This window comes from Cajanus cajan, chromosome 9, assembly GCF_000230855.2.
Source record: "Cajanus cajan strain Asha chromosome 9, NIPB_CcT2T_4, whole genome shotgun sequence".
NCBI classification, from domain to species: domain Eukaryota; kingdom Viridiplantae; phylum Streptophyta; class Magnoliopsida; order Fabales; family Fabaceae; genus Cajanus; species Cajanus cajan.
In genome coordinates, this window is record NC_138525.1 from 55228695 (window position 1) to 55251230 (window position 22536).

General features: G+C 32.9%; 1 protein-coding gene across 5 annotated transcripts in view; it reads right to left on the reverse strand.

The window, feature by feature from the left end:
- Positions 1–22047, reverse strand: part of LOC109789030 (protein SABRE) — a 44018-nt gene extending 21971 nt beyond the window's left edge. The window contains exons 1-7 of one of the 5 annotated variants that reach the window (XR_014429548.1): positions 21682–22047; positions 13930–14041; positions 13339–13620; positions 12776–13041; positions 11907–12120; positions 10033–10203; positions 9849–9926 (exon numbers count right to left, since the gene is read on the reverse strand). Coding sequence is in view for 3 of the 5 variants with exons in the window: in XM_020347897.3 (XP_020203486.2) it covers positions 9849–9926; positions 10033–10203; positions 11907–12120; positions 12776–13041; positions 13339–13620; positions 13930–14041; positions 21682–21752 (1194 nt within the window). In the remaining 2 variants the exon portion in view is untranslated. Of the gene's footprint in view, positions 1–9848; positions 9931–10032; positions 10204–11906; positions 12121–12446; positions 12718–12775; positions 13042–13338; positions 13621–13929; positions 14042–21681 lie in introns of those variants that run through there. The other 4 variants (XM_020347897.3, XM_083063390.1, XM_083063388.1 and 1 more) reach the window with 4 other exon arrangements.
- Between the last annotated feature and the right edge of the window lie 489 nt (positions 22048–22536).

A 22536-nucleotide genomic window follows, 5' to 3' on the forward strand; every position in this document is an offset into this window, starting at 1 on the left:
AACATCAGAAATTTTCTGAGTTAAGGAATAGATTACCTGAACTGGTAATAGATTACCTGACTCATGTTGAAAAACTGATTGATACTGGAATAATCGATTACCATGTGTGGTAATAGATTACCAAACTGGTTCTGATGATTTCAAGAGGAAAAAGGATCGTGTTAATCGATTACCTCTTTAAAGTAATCGATTACCTCTGTTCCAAATGTGAGTTTTGTGTTATTTTGGCATCGTGTTAATCGATTACCATGTTAGATAATAGATTAAAACAGGAGCTGAAACAATTAGTTCAGTTATTCTAACTCGTGGTAATAGATTACCATCACAGGTAATAGATTATCTCTGTTATGAATATAACTGAAATAACTGTTTCCTTGCACATGAAAATTGTCTTTAAATAAGATTAAAACTGAAGTTTTTTTTAAGAAGAGAAAAAAGAGAATTTTCACACACGGAAAGAAGTTTTTTTAATACACATTACTGCAAAAGAGAAAAAGATTTTCTGAAAAAGAAAGAAAGAACATATCTGCTGAAAATCAACTTTTGGAAAAAGAAGTGTGCAAGATCAATTCAAGAAGATGAAGTTCATATAGAAAATTCATTCTAAACTGGTTTACGTTGTTGAAGATCATATCTACACGAACAGGTGTACTCGTTTCTGATCTTTTATTGTTTGGATGGTTTTAACTCTTGAGATTAGAGAATCTCTGGAAGAGTTGTGTAAAGAGAAATCTTGAGATAGGTTTTTCTCAAGTAGGATATTGTGGGATCAATATTCTTGGGTTATATGTTTCTTGTGGAGTCAAGAAATGGTTTGTTAATCTTGTGGGTGTCAAGATTTGCTTGTTAAATTCATTGATTGGATATTGCTTGTGCAGGGTGCTTGTAAAGAATATCAATAGTGGATTTGACTGGATTTAGAGGTGTATCTAAATCTGAAACTGGATGTAGGCCTTTGGATGGCTGAACCAGTATATATCTTGGTGCATGATTTTCTTAACCCTTACACTCTTTACATTCTGTATAAGTTTCTTGATTAATGTTGTATGAAGAAAAACATTATCTGCAGAAACTGAACTTTAAAGATTCTTGGTAATTGATAAATTCAATCTTTACATATCTTGTTATTCAAATCTTGTTGGATAAGCTGTGCATTTATAACTCTGAATTACCTTTTATGTTTAAAGGTTTGTTTTAAATCAAGATTTGTTTGGTAAAGATTTAGAAAGCAAAGAAGAAAAGGAAAAATAACATAGAATCTATTCAACCCCCCCTTATAGATTCTAACCGTAGGGACCAACAATTGGTACCAGAGCTGTATCTTGTAAAACATTCAAGACTAGATCTTTAGAAAGGTTAGATGGCTGGTAATCAATTACCGTTTGCTGAAGGTGCTTCTATAAACAGACCCCCATTGTTTTGTGGAGATAACTATCCCTTTTGGAAAGTTAGAATGAAAATTTTCATGGAATCTGTTCATAGAAATATTTGGCAGGCTGTAATCACAGATTACAAAATACCCACTAAGATAGAGGGAGGAAAAGAAATTGAGAAACCATATGATAGCTGGGATCAAAGTGAAATTAGAAGAGCAGAGAATGATGCAAAAGCTTTAAATATCATACATTCTGCACTAAATTCTGATGAATTTTTTAGAATTTCAGCTTGTTCTACAGCAAAGGAAGCTTGGGATTTAATCCAAGTAACACATGAAGGAACTCCAGAAGTGAGAAGAGCTAGAAAGAACACACTCATTCAGGAATATGAAACCTTCAGAATGAATCAAGGTGAAACTGTCATGGATATGCAAAAGAGGTTCATTCACATAATAAATCACCTAAAAGGATTAGGGAAAGACTTCGTGGAAGAAGAAGTAAATGTCAAAATCCTGAAGTCACTAAACAGAAGATGGCAACCAACTGTCACAGCAATTACAGAGTCAAAGAACTTAGCTCAGATGACAAGTGCTGAGTTATTTGGAAAGCTAAGAGAATATGAGATGGATCTGTCAAGGATTGCTGATGAAGAACAAAAAGATAAAAAGGCAAAAGGTCTGGCCTTAAAGGTAAAAGAATCCTCAAGTGATGAAGAGGATAGCAGCAATGAAAGTTCTGAACAAGAAGAATTAAATCTAATGGTGAAGAATTTCAGAAAATTCATGAGAAGGAAGAACAACAATAAGAGATTCTCCAGTCAGAAGAAATCCTTCAAGAAGAATGAAAACTCATCTCCAAAGTTCAAATGTTTTGAATGTGGAAAAGCTGGACACATGAGAGCTGACTGTCCAAGCCTGAAAAAGAATGAGGAGACGAAACAAAAGTTCAGATCAAAGAAAAAGAAAGCATACATAGCATGGGAAGAGAATGCCTCAACAACTTCAAGTGATAGTGATGAGGATCAGGAAGCAAATCTCTGTCTCATGACCAAACATAATTCAGATTATGAGGTATATGATTCTGACTCATCTATTGACTCGTATGATGAATTGCAAAATGCATTTGCTGAACTGTATGCTGAAGCAAAGAAATTAGAAAAATCAAATAATGTTTATAAAAAGAAAATGACACACATGAGAGATAAAATTTCTGATTTAGAGAATGATAACAGGAAACTACTTTCAGATATCTCTAAACTAAAGTCACCATGTGAGAACTGTGAAACATTGTATGCTGCATTAAAAGCAAAGGATAAAGAAAAACAGAATGTTAATGTTATGAAATCCATTAATTCTCACTCATGTAACTATTGTATGAAATCTGGTCATAACTACTACAGATGCATGATAAGGAAATTTGGCATTCCTAGTGGAAAATATAAATGGATTAAGAAATTAGATTATGTACTCACTGATTCTCCAGGACCCAAGATCCATTGGGTACCAAAATCAAATTGAATAACTTGTGTTGCAGGTGTGCTTGAGAGCAAAGCAATCAATGTGGTACTTAGACAGCGGCTGCTCAAGACACATGACAGGAGATAAAAGCAAATTTATCTCATTACAGGAAAAAGAAGGAGGATCTGTAACATATGGAGATAACAACAAAGGCAGAATACTAGGCTCAGGCAGTGTTGGTAACAATTCCAATACTCTCATTGAAAATGTCCTGTATGTAGAAGGTCTCAAATATAACCTGCTTAGTATTAGCCAGCTTTGTGACAAAAATTACAATATCTCTTTTAATAATCAATGCTGTATGGTTTGTGATAAGGAATCAAATGAAGTCCTGCTTATAGGAAAAAGAGTCAATAACATATACATCTTAGACTTAGAGCATTCATCATCCAATTCTTGTCTCACATCACATGATAATGTAACATGGTTATGGCATAGACGCATTGCACATATAAATGCAGATCAGTTAAATAGACTTGCATCTAAAGATCTTGTTAGTGGTCTTCCAAAGATCAAGTTCTCTAAACAAGGACTTTGTGATGCATGTCAAAAGGGAAAGCAGACTAGAGCTTCTTTTAAATCAAAGAAAGTTATGTCAACCTCTAGACCGCTGGAACTTTTGCACATGGATCTCTTTGGACCATCAAGAACCAAAAGTCTAGGTGGAAACACTTATGCTTTAGTTCTCATTGATGACTACTCCAGATTCACATGGGTTGCATTTATATCCCATAAAGACAATGCTTTTAAAGCCTTTAGAATCATTTCAAAAAGAATTCAGAATGAAAAGGACTTGAAAATTAAATCTTTGCGAAGTGATCATGGTGGTGAATTTCAAAATGAATCTTTTCAAACTTTTTGTGAAGAAAATGGTATTAATCACAATTTTTCTGTCCCTAGAACTCCTCAACAAAATGGAGTTGTAGAGAGGAAAAATAGATCTCTAATAGAGCTAGCAAGAGCCATGTTAAATGAAAATGGTTTACCAAAATACTTTTGGGCTGATGCAGTAAACACTGCATGCTATGTTCTAAATAGAATCTTGATTAGACCTATTTTAAAGAAAACACCATATGAGCTTTACAAAGGAAGAAAGCCTGACATTTCACATTTTAAAGTGTTTGGCTGTAAGTGTTTTGTTCTGAATAATGGAAAAGACACTCTTGGAAAATTTGATGCTAAGGCTGATGAAGGAGTTTTTATTGGATATTCTGCAATTAGCAAAGCATATAGAGTCTTTAACAAAAGTACCTTATCTGTTGAAGAATCTATACATGTTACCTTTGATGAAACTAACATCCTTGAAAAAGGAAAATCTCTTAATGATGAAGATGAGACAGGTGACAGTATTACACAAGAAGAAGAAAAACTGGAACTACAGCAGAAAACACCATCTGAAGACACATCACTACCCAAAGAATGGAGGAAACCCAAAGATCTATCTCTGGATAACATTCTTGGAGATATAAATAAGGGAGTTTCTACTAGACACTCTTTCAATCTTCTAAGTGATGATATGGCATTTGTTTCTCAAATTGAACCATTATGTGTGGAACATGCATTAAAAGATGAATTCTGGATAATGGCCATGCATGATGAACTGAATCAATTCAAAAGAAATGATGTTTGGATTTTAGTTCCTTTCAATAAGAATATGAATGTCATTGGTACAAAATGGGTTTTCAGAAACAAACTAAATGAAGAAGGTGTTATAGTTAAAAATAAAGCTAGATTAGTAGCCAAAGGATACAATCAACAGGAAGGTATAGACTTTGGTGAAACATATGCTCCAGTTGCTAGATTAGAAGCTGTTAGGCTTTTACTTGCATTTGCTTGTGTGTTTGATTTCAAACTATATCAAATGGCTGTGAAAAGTGCATTTTTAAATGGTCTAATTGATGAAGAAGTTTATGTAGATCAACCACCTGGTTTTGTTGACTGCAAATTACCTAAGCATGTTTACAAGCTCAAGAAAGCTTTGTATGGACTGAAACAAGCTCCAAGGAAATGGTATGAAAGGCTGAGTAAGTTTCTACTAACTCATGACTTTCAAAGAGGTAATGTTGATAAAACTCTTTTCATAAAGAGAAAATCAAAAGATATTCTGCTGATTCAGATTTATGTTGATGATATAATATTTGGATCAACTAACCAATCTCTTTGTGAAGAATTTGTTTCCAATATGCAGAAGGAGTTTGATATGTCTATGATGGGAGAATTAAGCTTCTTCCTAGGACTACAAGTCAAACAAATGGAAAATGGAATTTTTCTACATCAAACTAAATATAGCAAAGAACTGTTAAAGAAATTTGATATGGAGAATTGTAAGATATCAAATACTCCTATGTCTACTAATTGTTATCTAGATAGTGATATTGCAGGAAAAGATGTTGAAGAATCAATGTATAGAGGGATCATTGGATCTCTTCTGTATCTAACAGCTAGCAGACCTGACATCATGTACAGTGTATGTGTATGTGCTAGATTCCAATCAAAACCAAAGGAATCACATCTGAAGGCTGTAAAGAAAATACTGAAGTATTTGAAAGGCACAATCAATGTTGGATTGTGGTATCCTAAAGGTACTTCTCCATCTTTAACTGGTTACTCTGACTCCGATTTTGCTGGTTGTAAATTGGATAGGAAAAGTACAAGTGGAACGTGCCACACGTTTGGAGAATGTCTCATATCGTGGCAGAGCAAGAAACAAGCTTGTGTAGCACTCTCAACTGCTGAAGCTGAGTATATAGCTGCTGGAAGCTGCTGTGCTCAGTCAATTTGGTTTAAACATCAACTTCAAGACTTTGGTTTGAAGATTGATCACATACCACTGAAGTGTGACAACACAAGTGCAATTAACATTTCAAGGAATCCTATTCTACACTCAAGAACTAAGCACATTGAAGTTAGACATCACTTTATCAGAGATCATGTAGAGAAAGGAGACTGTGACATCAAATTCATAATGTCAGAAGATCAACTTGCTGACATCTTTACAAAGCCTCTACCAAAGGAAAGATTTTTCAAGCTAAGAACCAATCTTGGTATCATTAGTGAGTCCAATCTATCCTAAATCTCATAATTAAAGTATGATTGTGTGAATATGCATGAAATTGCTAAGCACTTATAGGTTTAAACTTGATGTATGTGCACTCATAATAGGAAATCACACAAAACACAGTATGCCCTGTATCTGCACACATTTCTCTGTGATAATCGATTACCTATCGGGTTAATCGATTACCATTGGAAGAAATGAAGAAATTGCTGAAAAATCAACAGCAGTAATCGATTATCAATTTTCAGTAATCGACTACCTCTGCTACTTTGATGCAATTTCTGATGCATACCCACTGTGATAATCGATTACCATGCGGGTTAATCGATTACCACTCACTCACTTGCATAATTACCCTGTTTCAGTTGCGAGATAATCGATTACCAACTGGGTTAATCGATTACCTGACGCGAACCCCTGTTTTTTTTCTCTCAAAAACCCTCTTTAAATCTGTTTCGAATTCAAATTAATTCAAAACTCTCTCCATTTTTACTTCAAACTAAAACGAACGAAACCCCTGGTTCCCTTTTCTATCTCAAAATCTATTTCAAAACCTAACCCTAAGCCCCATTCATGGAAAGTCTTGGCAAAGGAAAGCGTGTAAAGCACATAGCCAACAGAGATTACCCTCGTCCTACTACTCAAGGTCAAGGTACATCTAAAAAGAAGGGAAAAGATGAAAATGGTGCTTTGGTTTCAGAAGTTAAAGGAATAAAAGTTACTCTATCTGCTGATGTATTTTTGAAGATTGGTGGATTAACCAGAAATGGTATTAAACCTACCTTCAATGAATTAAAGATGAAAAATTTCTTAATAGATAAAGATACGTTTTTTATGAGTATGCTGAGGGATGTTTCAGCCTGGGAGGCTAATAAAGAATACAAAAGAAAAGAAAAGAGGAAAATTACATATAATGCTGGAGGTCTACGAATGGAAGATAGACTCCTACATTATGTAATTGTCTGGATTCTGGCAGCAAGGGGGAGCAATCACGCACAAATCAGTGAAGAAGATATGGCACTGCTCGCAGCTTTTAAGAACAACATTCAAGTTGATTGGGTATATGTGGTAGAAGACATAATGCTAAAGACAAGGAGGTTAATGGACTGCAAGTGTCCATATGCTGTGTTCATAAGCAAGGTATTGGTGTTCTATAAAGTTCCCTTAACTGGTGAAGCAAAAGAGGTCACCAGAGATGTTCATGATATCAAGGATAGAGCTCTGAAAATGATGAAGCTAGTAAAAACAGATGCTGGTTGGATAGCAAAGGAAGATGTTCCTACTGCTGAGACTACAGAGCCGTCTCAACCTGAAGTTCAAACTGAAGAAGAGGAAGGTGCTGAAGAGCCCAAGCCTCTTTCTACTTTTGAGCTATCTGTTCTGGCAAAGCTAGATGACATCAGAGAAACTCAGAGAAGAGATTATCAAGAGCTGAAGGCTTGTTTTGAATCTATATCTGAACGACTGGATGCGATGAACATACCCTACCCTGAAGAACTTTAGTTATGCATTACATTTTAGGCACTGCATTTTAATTTGTTCAGCATAAATACTTTGATTTATATTTCAGACTTAAAGTTTGTAATAGTTGTAGTATTTGTATGCTTCTGAACATTTTTAATGCTTATATGATGAAAGTCTTATTAAGTGCTTGTTGTTTTTGTTGCATAAGTATCATGTTATTTCTCTGTTTACTCTGTTTTTTTGGTTTGGTTAAGCCAAACAGGGGGAGAAATTCATGAGAAACTGATTAAATGTTTATATGGTTGTTTATGTATTGTATAAGAAATAAATGGAAATAGAACTGCATAATGCTTTGTATGGAAGTTTTTGTTCTAGACATATGCAGGTTCAAATTCAAGTTCAAATTTCAAACAAACAAGTGAAACAAAACAACATGATGATTGTGAAAGTCAACATGAAGAGTTTGGCTCATCAAAACCAAAAAGGGGGAGATTGTTGAAGATTGAAGAATCTACATCTGGAAGATGTTCCCTAGAAGTTTTAGTTTTGATGTTTTGTTCATGTTGCTTTTTATTTTAAGCCTATGTCAAAAGGATAATGTATTGATTGTTTAAAAGATTAGGCTTGTATGTGTTTGTTTGTTATGTGTTAAAAATTAGTAATTAACATGAAGGTGAAAATATCATAATACTCATTTTTCTTATTTCATTCATTGTTGAGAACATGAAGTATTAATTTACTGAGTGTTTGAGACTTTAAATGAAAACTTGAAAACATCAGAAATTTTCTGAGTTAAGGAATAGATTACCTGAACTGGTAATAGATTACCTGACTCATGTTGAAAAACTGATTGATACTGGAATAATCGATTACCATGTGTGGTAATAGATTACCAAACTGGTTCTGATGATTTCAAGAGGAAAAAGGATCGTGTTAATCGATTACCTCTTTAAAGTAATCGATTACCTCTGTTCCAAATGTGAGTTTTGTGTTATTTTGGCATCGTGTTAATCGATTACCATGTTAGGTAATAGATTAAAACAGGAGCTGAAACAATTAGTTCAGTTATTCTAACTCGTGGTAATAGATTACCATCACAGGTAATAGATTATCTCTGTTATGAATATAACTGAAATAACTGTTTCCTTGCACATGAAAATTGTCTTTAAATAAGATTAAAACTGAAGTTTTTTTTAAGAAGAGAAAAAAGAGAATTTTCACACACGGAAAGAAGTTTTTTTAATACACATTACTGCAAAAGAGAAAAAGATTTTCTGAAAAAGAAAGAAAGAACATATCTGCTGAAAATCAACTTTTGGAAAAAGAAGTGTGCAAGATCAATTCAAGAAGATGAAGTTCATATAGAAAATTCATTCTAAACTGGTTTACGTTGTTGAAGATCATATCTACACGAACAGGTGTACTCGTTTCTGATCTTTTATTGTTTGGATGGTTTTAACTCTTGAGATTAGAGAATCTCTGGAAGAGTTGTGTAAAGAGAAATCTTGAGATAGGTTTTTCTCAAGTAGGATATTGTGGGATCAATATTCTTGGGTTATATGTTTCTTGTGGAGTCAAGAAATGGTTTGTTAATCTTGTGGGTGTCAAGATTTGCTTGTTAAATTCATTGATTGGATATTGCTTGTGCAGGGTGCTTGTAAAGAATATCAATAGTGGATTTGACTGGATTTAGAGGTGTATCTAAATCTGAAACTGGATGTAGGCCTTTGGATGGCTGAACCAGTATATATCTTGGTGCATGATTTTCTTAACCCTTACACTCTTTACATTCTGTATAAGTTTCTTGATTAATGTTGTATGAAGAAAAACATTATCTGCAGAAACTGAACTTTAAAGATTCTTGGTAATTGATAAATTCAATCTTTACATATCTTGTTATTCAAATCTTGTTGGATAAGCTGTGCATTTATAACTCTGAATTACCTTTTATGTTTAAAGGTTTGTTTTAAATCAAGATTTGTTTGGTAAAGATTTAGAAAGCAAAGAAGAAAAGGAAAAATAACATAGAATCTATTCAACCCCCCCTTCTAGATTCTAACCGTAGGGACCAACACCACTACCACTATTGACACTGTCACTGCCAATCCTATCATTGAAACTGTTACCACCATTATTATTGCAGTTATTACCAACCAACCCTGCCCTGTCGCCACCACTACATAAAACACTCTTAAACAAACTTTAACACGATACAAAACTATCCGTATTGGATATGTAAAACAAATGCAAGTATTGGACTATTGGTGCTTCATTGATTAAATTTAAAGGTGATAGATTCTCTATATAAACTGTGTAATATACATTTTTATTGCCCCTAATATTACGAAAACTTTGACAGGTGGAGCAAACACTAAAAAATACCAACTATACGGAGATATAAAGGTTTGTTATATGGATGGCAAAATTACTTACCTGTACAGGGATGTACACAAATGCTCCCAGGTTCAGCCTCAATATCTCCAGGATGGAAGAACCAGCTTCTCTAAGAAGCTTTAATATCAATAGAACAGTAGAAAAGTTGTCAGCAAGAAGGGAAGTGGGAAAAAAGTGAAAATCATACCACAAGCTTCAACAAATCAATAGACACACTCCATACATGAATTTCACTAAATTCAAATTGAAAATGAAGACGTGTACTCTCCCCAACATCTTTGGCGGGTCGTGATTTGATGCTTTTGAATTGGATGCCCTTGATGTTATTTTCAACAGAGAGACTATGTTCACGATGCACAAAACTCACATTCAGCTTTGGCAGATTGAGGCTGACCTACAATAAGAAGCATAATTACATGGCCGACAGTAAAACTATTTGAAAAAACCTTGAACAGTTTTTATCTTTGGTTAAATATAATCCGAAAATATAACAGAAACTATTTGTCCCATTAAGAACCACAAAGTTGATATACTTTTGCTTTGAATAGGGCCATAGAATTCTAGATTAAATTGCCTGTTGAAAACCAAAAATCACCATGAACATAAACAAATATTCAGACACTTACAAGTGAAGGAATCACATTAGCCACAAAGCCAAACTCTGGTGTTTAAAAAATTTGAAAATGACTTGAAAGACTACAACAAGGCATCTAATTACTGAAGTGCTATGAAAGGAGCTCAAAATTGGGGAAAGGCTGCACAAAGATGCATCTCTGTGCCACACAACCTACCGGCAAGATAAGCTGAAGATATAATGCACTTTGCTAAGATGGATAAATATTTACGACAATCAAAGAATAGGACCTAGCAACACTCTGAATTGATAACACTAAATGTAGATAAAAATATGATTATGATAATTGGATTAGGCCTAACTCAACCGCAAAATCTAGCTTAGCAGAAGAGGGTTGCCCATATTATGAATACTATAGTTTCTGTACCAAAGAGAGTTGGGTCAAGCAAAAAAGCTATTCTTTTGCAATGTGGTGAACTAAGATTTGAATCCTTGCTAGGAGTAGGAGAAGTGCCCACATTTAGTACCAGACAGTGCCTCGAATAGAATTGTTTCTAACAGAGAATGTGTTGGGAACCAAAACAAAAGAGTATGGTTTCTGTTATTTTGTTATGCTATTATTACCTTGTAACTAACAGCTGACTCAGCAGACAGCTAGACACCAATCATATAAATACTTGTAACCACTTGTATGAACACTTGAAAAATAAATTTTACATTCTTCGGAACACAGCAATATAGTCACTATTATATACATAAATTGATTATAATGCTATATACACACAATAGTTACATGTATAACATTCAAAAAAAAAAAAAAATAAGTGAAAGGTATTTTCGAGATAATAATATTAAATGAGGTTAAATTAGTTAAATTTTGCTTATATTTGAGACTCTTAGAATAGTGGATTAAGCCTAACTCAACCCTACAAAACCGGGTTGTAAGGTGAGGGTTGTTTTCCACTTATATACTATTTAATTGCTTAATCTCTAGTCGATATGGGACTTGGATTTTTCCCAATATACCTCCTCACGTCCAGCACTATTGGGCTTGGTACGTGGATAAATGGTAGGTGGCCCTTTTTTAATGATCTAGGATTGGCGGAACTTGAATACACCCCCTCATGTCCATGGTGCATGTATCAATGAATGGTGGGTGACCCATTTTTAAAAATCTAGGATAGCTCTGATATCTTCTTAGAATAGTGAATTAAGCCTAACTCAACCCTACAAAACCGGCTTGTAAGGTGAGGGTTGCTTTCCACTTATATACTATTTAATTGCTTAATCTTTAGTCGATGTGGGACTTGGATTTTTTCAATAGAGACCAATACCCATATGATTTTTTTTTGTTGTATTCGAGACTGAAGGGAATACATCATTACCAAATAAGCCGAGAAGCTATTTCAGTAACTAGAACACCAAGCCACCCATTCACCAGTCAACACAACCCAACCATTGCACCAAGGCTCAGGAAGCATATGTCATTATTAGAAAAACAAAGCATGTTTAATTTCTCAAACCTTTTGAGGAAACTTAGAAATATGGCCTGCAAGTGTTTGCTGCTTCTTGGAAGGGTCTTTTGTGCTCATAGATTCAACATTTGACACTTTATTTTTCTCAGAGCCAGAAGAAGATTCCGATGAACTCTTTTTTTTCACAAGCAACCCGTCATTCAAATTCACAGTGACTTCTCCAGTGGAAATTTCCAAATTCCTTATAATTATACCCACTTCACTGCATGGAGAAGAAAAACAACAAACTAAGAAACCATATAAGAATAATAAATGAAAATCGGGAAAGGATGAGAGTGTCCAAGTCGGGTAATCTTGCAGCAACGCTGCATAACACAAGGCTAGGTAATTTTTTTCTTTTAAATATGAGGACATTTATAGAAACTGCAAAGGGACAAACCAAGTATAATGTATAATTATAAAATGGGACCTCTATGTAGGACAAAGCAACATATGATCAGCTACAAATATAAAAATTAAAAGCAAGTTCCATTTGACAGATTCTATTATTTAAAATACTATTAGGAACAAATGGAGTGCTAATGCTACCTGAATTGTGAACCAAACCAGAAGAAAGTTTGGTTTGGAATTTTTAAATTTGGGACCAACAATGAAATATTTGTCAAACTAACAGTCTGTTTCCAATAGTTTTAATTCACTATTGAGATATGATGCACCATGCGAAAACTGCAATCTCCACTTATAAATGAAGCTTTTCACTTCAAAATTTCCATTGGCTTCAACAATAAGCTTCACACCATACAGCTTGTGAACATCTTGCTTACAGATCCACTTCCTTTACTCCAACAACCACTCAAACAAGTGGAGTGCATGATTAATACCATTATAATAAAAATTTATACAAGGAAGATTAGTACCTATCATGGCCTAATTCACATGAGACAGAGAATTTTTCACAGATAAAAGTAGCCGGAGCCTTTTCTGTAGCAGCAATAGATGCTTGGCTTGAAGCATTGAGTCCTCCACTACTAGAATCAGATAACTGATTACTGGTAACTTGAGCCTCGGGAAGGTTAACAACAATGGGTAATATTTGTACTCTAACCAACAAATTTGACTCGGATCCACCATCTTTAGATATATCAACATTCAACTTCCCAAGTTCAACAGTACCTTTAGGTGTCTGCAATATTCAAAAGAGATTATCAGTGACCAAAAGAAGATTTTCAAATACGATCTCAGTCCCAGTAGAATCAAGAAGAAATAAATACAAATTAATTCAAATGCACATGTATATATGTCGTATTAAAATTTGTTTTACTCCTCAAAAATAATCACAACATACTATCCTCTAACAATCATTTTAACTATATGTTTACATATTATACAAACAGACAGAGACACCCCAGTATTGGAACTTAGAAATACTAAAATCAATGTGTTGGCCAAACAAGAAAGTTAAAAATGATACTGTGCATACCTTCAAAACCAAGTTTGTCACACAAAGTGACAAATATCGTGCAATATTGCTTATGGTCTTCCACTTTCCCTTGCCAGATCCAGAAGAACGACCACTGGATTTTCGAGTTTTCTTCTTCTCAGAGCTAGAGCTGCTTTTGATTGAAGGTCGCGTAGCAACTTCTAAGTTGCATATTATTAGTTGCAACTTTGGGTCCCCTGAACTAGAACCCACACCATGTTGAAGCAAGGAATGGCGTAAGCTGAGTTTAATTTCACCAATAGATACAGATTCAATAGGACCCTGTACATGTCATAAATCAACAGAATATATTGCTGTGGGACCTTAGAGACAGAAACAAACATGGCAGTCGCTAGAATATGAGACAGAGAATTTGAACTAAGATCTACAGAATGGGCTGTATAGAGAGAAACCATATCAACTGAACCAAGTAGTGTACTATTTGTACTAGAAGATTATTTAATCATGCAATGTACACGAATTACCATAATAAAATCCAATGAATTTGGATTTTACTATATCAAGCATGTCCCAGTGCCCTATAAATTTCGTAACTTCAAAATAAGGCAGTGAATGAAGGCAAAAAAAAACCTTTTTAAACTTTACTGCCACGTCTCTTAAACTATTACATCCACCAACGCAAAATCCAACTGATGCACCTAGTACCCGGCTCAAAATCCAAGTCAGCAATGCAAAAGAAAATCTGTTAAAAGACGTGTAATCAGAAACAAGTAACAAAGTGGTTAAAACACAACAAATCGCTATACCATTAACTATAATAAAAACAAAGTAATCGCAGCATAACAGTCAATATTATACGTAGTTGTCCTTCTTCCAACATCTTGACACCGAATGTAAAATACTACAAAAAAATATAACGGTGTAATCTATTACTATATACCTATTTTTATCTATTATAATAAAGGAACTATATATCTAAAACAAATTATTATAACTTTTTTTCCAATTTCTTTCTTTCCTCTAACATTTCTATCCATTCAAACAAGTGAAAGAGAAAATTTTCCACTTCTTCATTTTTTATTTCTTTCTTTTGCATTTTTTCCTCTTTCATTCTTAATCCAAACAGAGCATAATCAGGTCATTTAGCCAAGAAATTCTATAAAAAAAATTAAGATTTTATATTTATATATATATATATATATATATATATATATATATCTTATATTTATAATTATTTTATTTTTATTTTTATTTCTATTTTTAAAAACATTGATCTTCATTTATCATAATTTTGAACAAAGTTATTTTAATCTCCACTACCAATGTTATGTCACAAAATATATATATATATATATATATTAATCCTTTATCTTTTAAAATATTTATTTTAGTTTTTTATCTCTTAAATTTGGACTAATTCAAAATTTGAAACTTATCTTATTAGATTCACTTATAAAAGAACAATTGAAATTCAAATAAAAAAAATGTTACAAACATGACGAAAATTGCATGAAAATGAGTCCAAAAAGGCAATTGAAAAATTTTTAAAATTATAATTTCATACTATTTTCTAGTTATTTTTTAGACATATTTTTCACACGATTTTCACTATGTATATAAATCTTTTGGATTCGAATGTCAATTGAGTTTCATAATTTTTATATAATTGAATCTAATGTTACAAGTTTTCCGTCTTAAATTAGCCAAAAAATTGATTCAAAATTACATTGTAAAGTTAAAAATAATTATTGTTTTAAAAGGACCAAATTGATCCAAACATAAAAATAAAAGATCAAAATGAATATTTTAATAGATAAAAGACTAAAATAAATCTAAAAAATAAGATAAAAGATCAAAAGTATAATTTTATATATATGTGTGTGTGTATATATATAAATATAAATATATATATATAGAGAGAGAGAAAGAGAGAAAGAGAGAGAAAGCAGGAGAAGAGAGAGAGAGTGAATGAGTAAAAGAGCAAGCGAGCGTATTAAGTGAGATGAATATTTATAATGAGAAGATGAGAAAGATAAATCTGAATTATACATGGATGGTTTGAATTAAAATTTATTTAATAATCACATGAATACTTAAAAAAAATCACAATTTTTTTAATTTAATTTTAATCAATTATGTATGTTTGTATGGTTAAAAACTAAAAACATAATTTAAGTTCTTGTTAAAAAATTATAACATTGAAATTTTTTCACTCTTTGCAAAACTAACTGTCTTCTTCTTCTTCTAGACCCACCTAAGTTGTAGGAAAGGGGTTGATAGTGGTGAAGGGTTCATAGAGCTTGGTAATAAGGGGTAGAAAGAGTAGTGACGCAACTACGGGAGTTTCAAAGTTCTTCTCCTCTCTTCCTCTTTTCTTCCCATCCAGAGAGCTTAGAATTGAGGTAAAGATAGTTAGGACTTGATCTTGGTGGATGATTGTGTGACTTTTCATGTTACATGTGTGGTATGAATGCTCGTTGATGCATAATTGTTTGAATGTTAAACTGATTTGCAAAGAGACTTGGTGTTCTTAGTTTCTTGGAAATTTTTGTGGTATTTGGAGTTTTTGGGGGAACTTTGATTTTGCACCCAAATTCTTATTATGAGTTGTTTTGTTGTGGAAATTAATGTATTTTGGTTGTTTAGATGAGTTTTTATGGTTTAGAATTGAGATTGGAGCTTGTAGGAAGCTTGGGATGGAGTGGAGAGGTTTAGGGGTGTCTTTAGAAGGAAATGGCTGAGCCGTTTTGAAACGGCTAAGTGGAATTGGATATTAGAATTAGGGGTGTTTTTGGAAGGAATCCACTAAACGATTTTGAAACGGTTGAGTGGTTCAGTGCTTTCTGAATTAGACTTTGTTGTCTTTATAGAAGTTGTAGCCCTAGATGTTAAATTTTCAATAGCTTTGGAATCACCTAAAAAGGTGGTCTAAAACTTCAATTGTGATCTTTTTAGTGAACAAAGGCCAAGTTGTCAGTATTTAGGTAAATTGTTGTGATTTTTGTAATTTTCACTATAGTAGATGATGGAATTAAAACTTTAAGGCTTCATAAGTGTTGTAGATAATATTCTTATTTTTCATATGAGATAAAAATGAGTTTGATTGAATTAGTGGAACTCCAATTATGTTGAGTTATGTGAAGGTTGTCTTTGTACTATAGTTGATTTTGGTAAGTTGAATGTTGATACATGTTGTATGATGATGATGACAAGCATCAATATGTTATTAGGTTAAGCTGCCTAGCATTGATATGCTATGTGTGATTAATATGTTATAAATTGCACGGTTGAAATGTTGAATAAGCATTGATATGCTATTATTAAATAAATTGTTGAGCATTGAGATGTTATTCTTGGTTGAGGTGTTAAGCATTAGTATGCTATACATGATTGGTGTGATTTGATCTCTACATGCATTGACCTGGGGAAATGTATATAAAAGATGTATGTTGAGGTGTTGATACTAAGAATGCTACAAACATTAAGACATGTAAATTGACTTAGGACTAGAGGAGAGGATATTGTTTAGAAAGTGAATATCTCATATAGGGAATCTTATTTTGGTGCTTTGGGAGGCCAATTGTTGAAAACCCTCTCTGAGTAGGTGTGAAACTCTTTGAGTGGATTTTGTTGAGTCTCCTCTATGTCCTTAGTTAATGTAGAGTAAAGTATGAAGTCAAGGGCTACAACTCCTAACTGATTACTGACAAGGTTGTGTGATTCCTTGCAAATAGTTAGTGGACTAACACTACATGTGACTTGGTAATGTATGTTAAGATCGTGGTACGCCTATACCCAATTATATTATTCCTGACGATGGAATCAAACTTTTCTAATATAAGTGGCGACATCTGAGAAATCAGAAATTAGGGATTAGTATCCCATTTTAGCTATGATCGAGTGAGCGCATTTTGGTGTGAAAATAATTGAGTTGATTCGATAGGTCACTTAAATTGTTCTAGTGTGTTAGGAGATCTTCGTAGGTGAATACGTGACAACACATTAGTTGAGGTGTTTTCGCATGATGTGTTGTTGATTAGTGTGTTCATATGCATTAGATGAGTATATTATTGTTTGATATGACTTAGTGTGCAGCTTTCAAACATATTGGTGTTGTGTTATTTGGTGAGTGTTGTAAACCATAAGGTGGTTGGTTGGTTTACATGTTGGTAAGTAGTATAAATGTTATTTCATATACTAGTATGCTTTTGAAATTTAGTTTATCCTTGCATGCTTTTTATGTGGTTTGGATTGCGATGATCATGATTTTTCATGGGAATAGGATAGGGTTAGTCAGAGCGGACTTCATGGAGATGTTGTAGGGCCATTTCGATGGTATAATCTTGTATTGGACTATTTTTTATGGTCTGTATAATAGTGTTTGACCAGCATTTAAGATTCTATATTATTTTATATAAGATGATTGTACATATACTGTATATATAGTTGTTCTTAGTTGGACTTGTACTTATATATATGTCATAGTGTGCATATCTATGTACAGTGAATATAAAATCTTAAGCATGTGAATAGTTCTGTTATTAGTTGGTGATTTCACGAAATATAGTGATCACGACGTATAATTACAAAAATTGTATTTATGTTTTACTAAAAATAATAAATAGAACTAAGAAATAAAATAGACAAAAATATTTTCAGTCCTTACAAAATTTGTTAGTTTTGATTTTAATTTATGGAAAAGAATTTATTTATTTTTCATCCTACTAAAACTGAAACTATTATTTTTATTTTTTAATCTTTATATGATCATTTTTAACCACTTTTTATTTATTAAAAAAATAAATGAACATCCTAAATGTTGCATAATATTACTAATGATATTATGTCAATGTTTGACACCTTTAAAATTTCGTATAGATCAATAAAATAATTATCATTTATTTACCTTAAAATAGTCAATATAAATCATTAAAATAATTAATATTTATTTATCTTAAAATAATCGCTAAAAATTAAAAATAGCAACTTTAAATTTTAGAAAGATAAAAAATTGTTATTTTTTTATAGAAAGCAAATTAAAATGTATTTATTTTACTAGAATAAAAAATAATATTTATAAATTTTAGAATAATAAAAACAAAGAAAAGAATATCACAAAGATAAAAATTAAAACTATTTAATTTTAGAGAACTAAAAATATATTTAAGTGAATATAATATTTCTTATTTTGCCACCAAATCACATTTTTCCGTTAGCTATGTGTATAGAAGAACATCTATATCGAAGAATATTTGTTACTAGGGGTGAGATTTTTAATAAATTTCAGTATTATGAGAGATTAGCCGGTGGCTCTCTTTAGTTCACTTAAAATAATTAAATAAATGCTATACCTCAAAACAAAATCTTTCCTTGCTATGCAATAGTTTTTTATAGCAAAGAAGCACTTTTATTTTCCCCATTTTTCAGAATTTTATTCACATTGTCATCGTTAAGAAGATTAAAGTAAAACTTGGTAAAAAGGGATATTAGATTTTTTTTTTCTTCTGGTTCGGACAAAAGGGATATTAGACGAGTACACATAAGTAATTTTGAGAAAATTTCCACACACACTATTACAAGCTTTGAATTATGATTTACGCTAAACATCTTATCTATCTCAACAATTACTAGTACTTATCTTTGAATTATTTAATTTTTCTTCATCTTTTATTTATATATATATATATATTAAATTTATCAGTCAATTCAAATTAATGAAAGAAAATATATTAAATAATCTTAAAACTTTTAAAATTTTATAAGTTTAATCTATATTATAAAAAAATTTAATTCAACAATTAAATTATTAAAAATTTTATATAAAATATAAGTTATTAAATAGAATAAATTTATTGTTGGAGTAAGTGAATCAATCTTATATATATATTTAAAAATTTTGATTCATTGATATTCAAAATTTGAATCTAACACCTTGAACATTCTATATCTTAACTTCCATTGGTGTATATTACTTCAACCCTCATTGTTAGACCTATCTCAATAATTCTTTCAGTCTTGTATAATAAAAATATCCAATATTTTTATATTAATATTATTTAAATTTCTAATTATATATTTGGTAATTATTTTAAACTAAAAAAATTTGATTTAGAAACATATATAATAATGTGATAGCATGTCTTTCTAGTTGTATACACGATAATTTTGAAACATGTGTAACCGTATAATGACACAATAGTATTAAGAAGATAATAATGCTTCAAAAAAATTAGGTTAAAAAAAGTAGTAATTTTATAGTTTTGATATCTAAAAAATTATATTTAATGATGATTATTGTAACAGCCCAAGCAACCCGCATGAGGATATTGTCCGCTTTGGCCCACGGCCGCACGGTTTTGCTCTTGGCGATGACACGCATGCCACCCCAAAAGGCCTCCTCCAAGGCAAGTCCTGCCAACCCATCAGAGTAGCGCAGCGACCCCACATGGCCAGATATTGTCCCCTTTGCCCTCAGGCCTCAGGGTTTTGTCCTAGGCAATGCCCTCATGGCATCCCTAAGGGCCTCCTCACAAGGAAGGTATCCACACCCATATATATGGCATGCTTCGTTCGCCTTCCTAACCGATGTGGGACTATATCCACCCCCCCTCAAGGGAGTCCAGCGCCCTCGCTGGCACACCGATCCGGGCCCCGGCTCTGATACCAATGTAACAGCCCAAGCAACCCGCATGAGGATATTGTCCGCTTTGGCCCACGGCCGCACGGTTTTGCTCTTGGCGATGACACGCATGCCACCCCAAAAGGCCTCCTCACAAGGAAGGTATCCACACCCATATATATGGCATGCTTCGTTCGCCTTCCTAACCGATGTGGGACTATATCAAGAGCAAAACCGTGCGGCCGTGGGCCAAAGCGGACAATATCCTCATGCGGGTTGCTTGGGCTGTTACATTGGTATCAGAGCCGGGGCCCGGATCGGTGTGCCAGCGAGGGCGCTGGACTCCCTTGAGGGGGGTGGATATAGTCCCACATCGGTTAGGAAGGCGAACGAAGCATGCCATATATATGGGTGTGGATACCTTCCTTGTGAGGAGGCCTTTTGGGGTGGCATGCGTGTCATCGCCAAGAGCAAAACCGTGCGGCCGTGGGCCAAAGCGGACAATATCCTCATGCGGGTGGGTTGCTTGGGCTGTTACAATTATAATAAAAATGCAATAAAAAAATAGAATTAAAAACCCAGTCCAAAGATTTAGAAAATGTCTGTTTCCAATGAAGGCTCAGTTCAAGTCCAATTCATCCGTTAGCTAAATGCATGAGTTTTGAAGCAAAATGAAAGAGAATGGAGATTGGATCACATCAGAATAAAGAACTGTTCACAAAAAGAAACAGATGGAGCGAAGAGAAGCATGGCTACTAAGGTTGAATACGAATAGAGAACATAAAAAATATGGGTTCCAAACTTCCAATGAAGTCAAAACAGATGGAGAAAAGGGTTTGATGTTGTTGCCTGCTGGAGAGAAAAGAGTTTTAAGGCCAGAAAAACCCATAAAGGGCTAAAAATTTATAGTTGTTTTAGCAATATGAACTCGGATGTTCTGTGTTTTGCTTCAACACTATGTCCTTGTGACTTCTATTAACAACATTCTATTTTCTCACTTTTCCATGAAGGAAGATTTCCTCCAAAGAGAATACAAAACAGCCTAAGATTAGTCTTCTATCTCTACGAAATGTAACCCAATCGGTATATTAGTGCAGGCAACTATGTCTTTATAACTTCTATTTATACTAATCAATTTCCAAATGAGCTTTCAGTAAATCTCGAAACTCAAGTAACTGTGTCCCAATGATCATCAACATATGGGGAATTGAGTACATGTAGCACATTATTCATTTGTATGTAATCAGTGCTTAGATTCAGCATCACATTATCTCTGTATTCAATGTTAAACATAGTATAAATATTATAGCATGTGTAAACTGTTATATAAGTTTTCATTCAAATTCTATATGGTATTGGTAAGCCACCCATTCCACTAACTAGTGGTGCTCTACGCATACCCCTTCTCTGGTGCGTCCACGAGATACTACTATTAAGTAGTCCATGAGCACCAAAGCTTGCAACCTTTTCCAATTAGTTGCAAACTTTTCTAGTGGCTACTTTCTTGACTCACACCCACTCTTAGTCAAATTCCTAACAATCCGAGTAAACCTTTTCTGCAATTCAAATTGATTTCATTTTCAACCTAAAATTGCCAGACAAGTATTCGAAATTCAATCTCACCCACTAGCATTTGTTAACACCATACATCCCAAACAAAATCGCATCAGAAACAATAATAATCGATAATCATGGCTGAATATGTCAAAATTAAGAGAAACACACATATTTAACAACAAAATAGATAATGGTTGAGGACTTACATGAATGTGATCGACAACGTAAGACAAAATATCGAGAAACTGTAGAGGAAACTAGCCGGAGAAACATCCATTTTTATTCGATGCGGAAAATCACTTGTATGCCAAAGGCAATGAAAAATCGAAACACCTTTTGATCACGTTTTCGAAATGCGACAGAGGAAGACGATTGTTTAATCACGTAACACCATGGCGGAGTGCACCGAAGAAAGTATGGTGGAATGAAAAGAACCCTAAAATAATTATTGCATGGAAAAAAGGCATGGAAACTAGACTCGTTCTTTAAAAGCACGTAGTGTGTGTTTCAGAATTAAGATCCGCTCCGTGAGGTGCTCGATGATCAAAGATGTGCCATCGGTAGAGCTTTCCTCAATACAACCTCTATATATTTATTTAAAATATAAAAACTTAAAATATCATAATTTATAACTTACATATTTTAAATAAAATTTTAGTCCTCAATTTTTAAAAATTTTAATTTTTAGTCTCTCTTAACATATTTTGCTAATTTTTTATACTTTATTAATTTTTTATGACATAATTATTTGAAGGATGTCAAATCATATAAAATATTTTTTTAATTCATTTGTCGTGATAATAATAATATAGACAATAACATAAATTAAATAAAAATTATGATTGATATTAATTTTTAAATTAAATAAAAATAAATAAGTAAGATTTGACGTGAAAGTTTAATAAAATCATTAGATTATAATACAAATCATGGATAAAAACTTGTTTAACTCTTTTAATGTTAAATCAATGTCATTCAATTCCTTTCCTTAAAATTTATATATAAAAATGAATGCTTTGATATATTTTATCCAAACCAATTCCTATCTAGACATGACAATT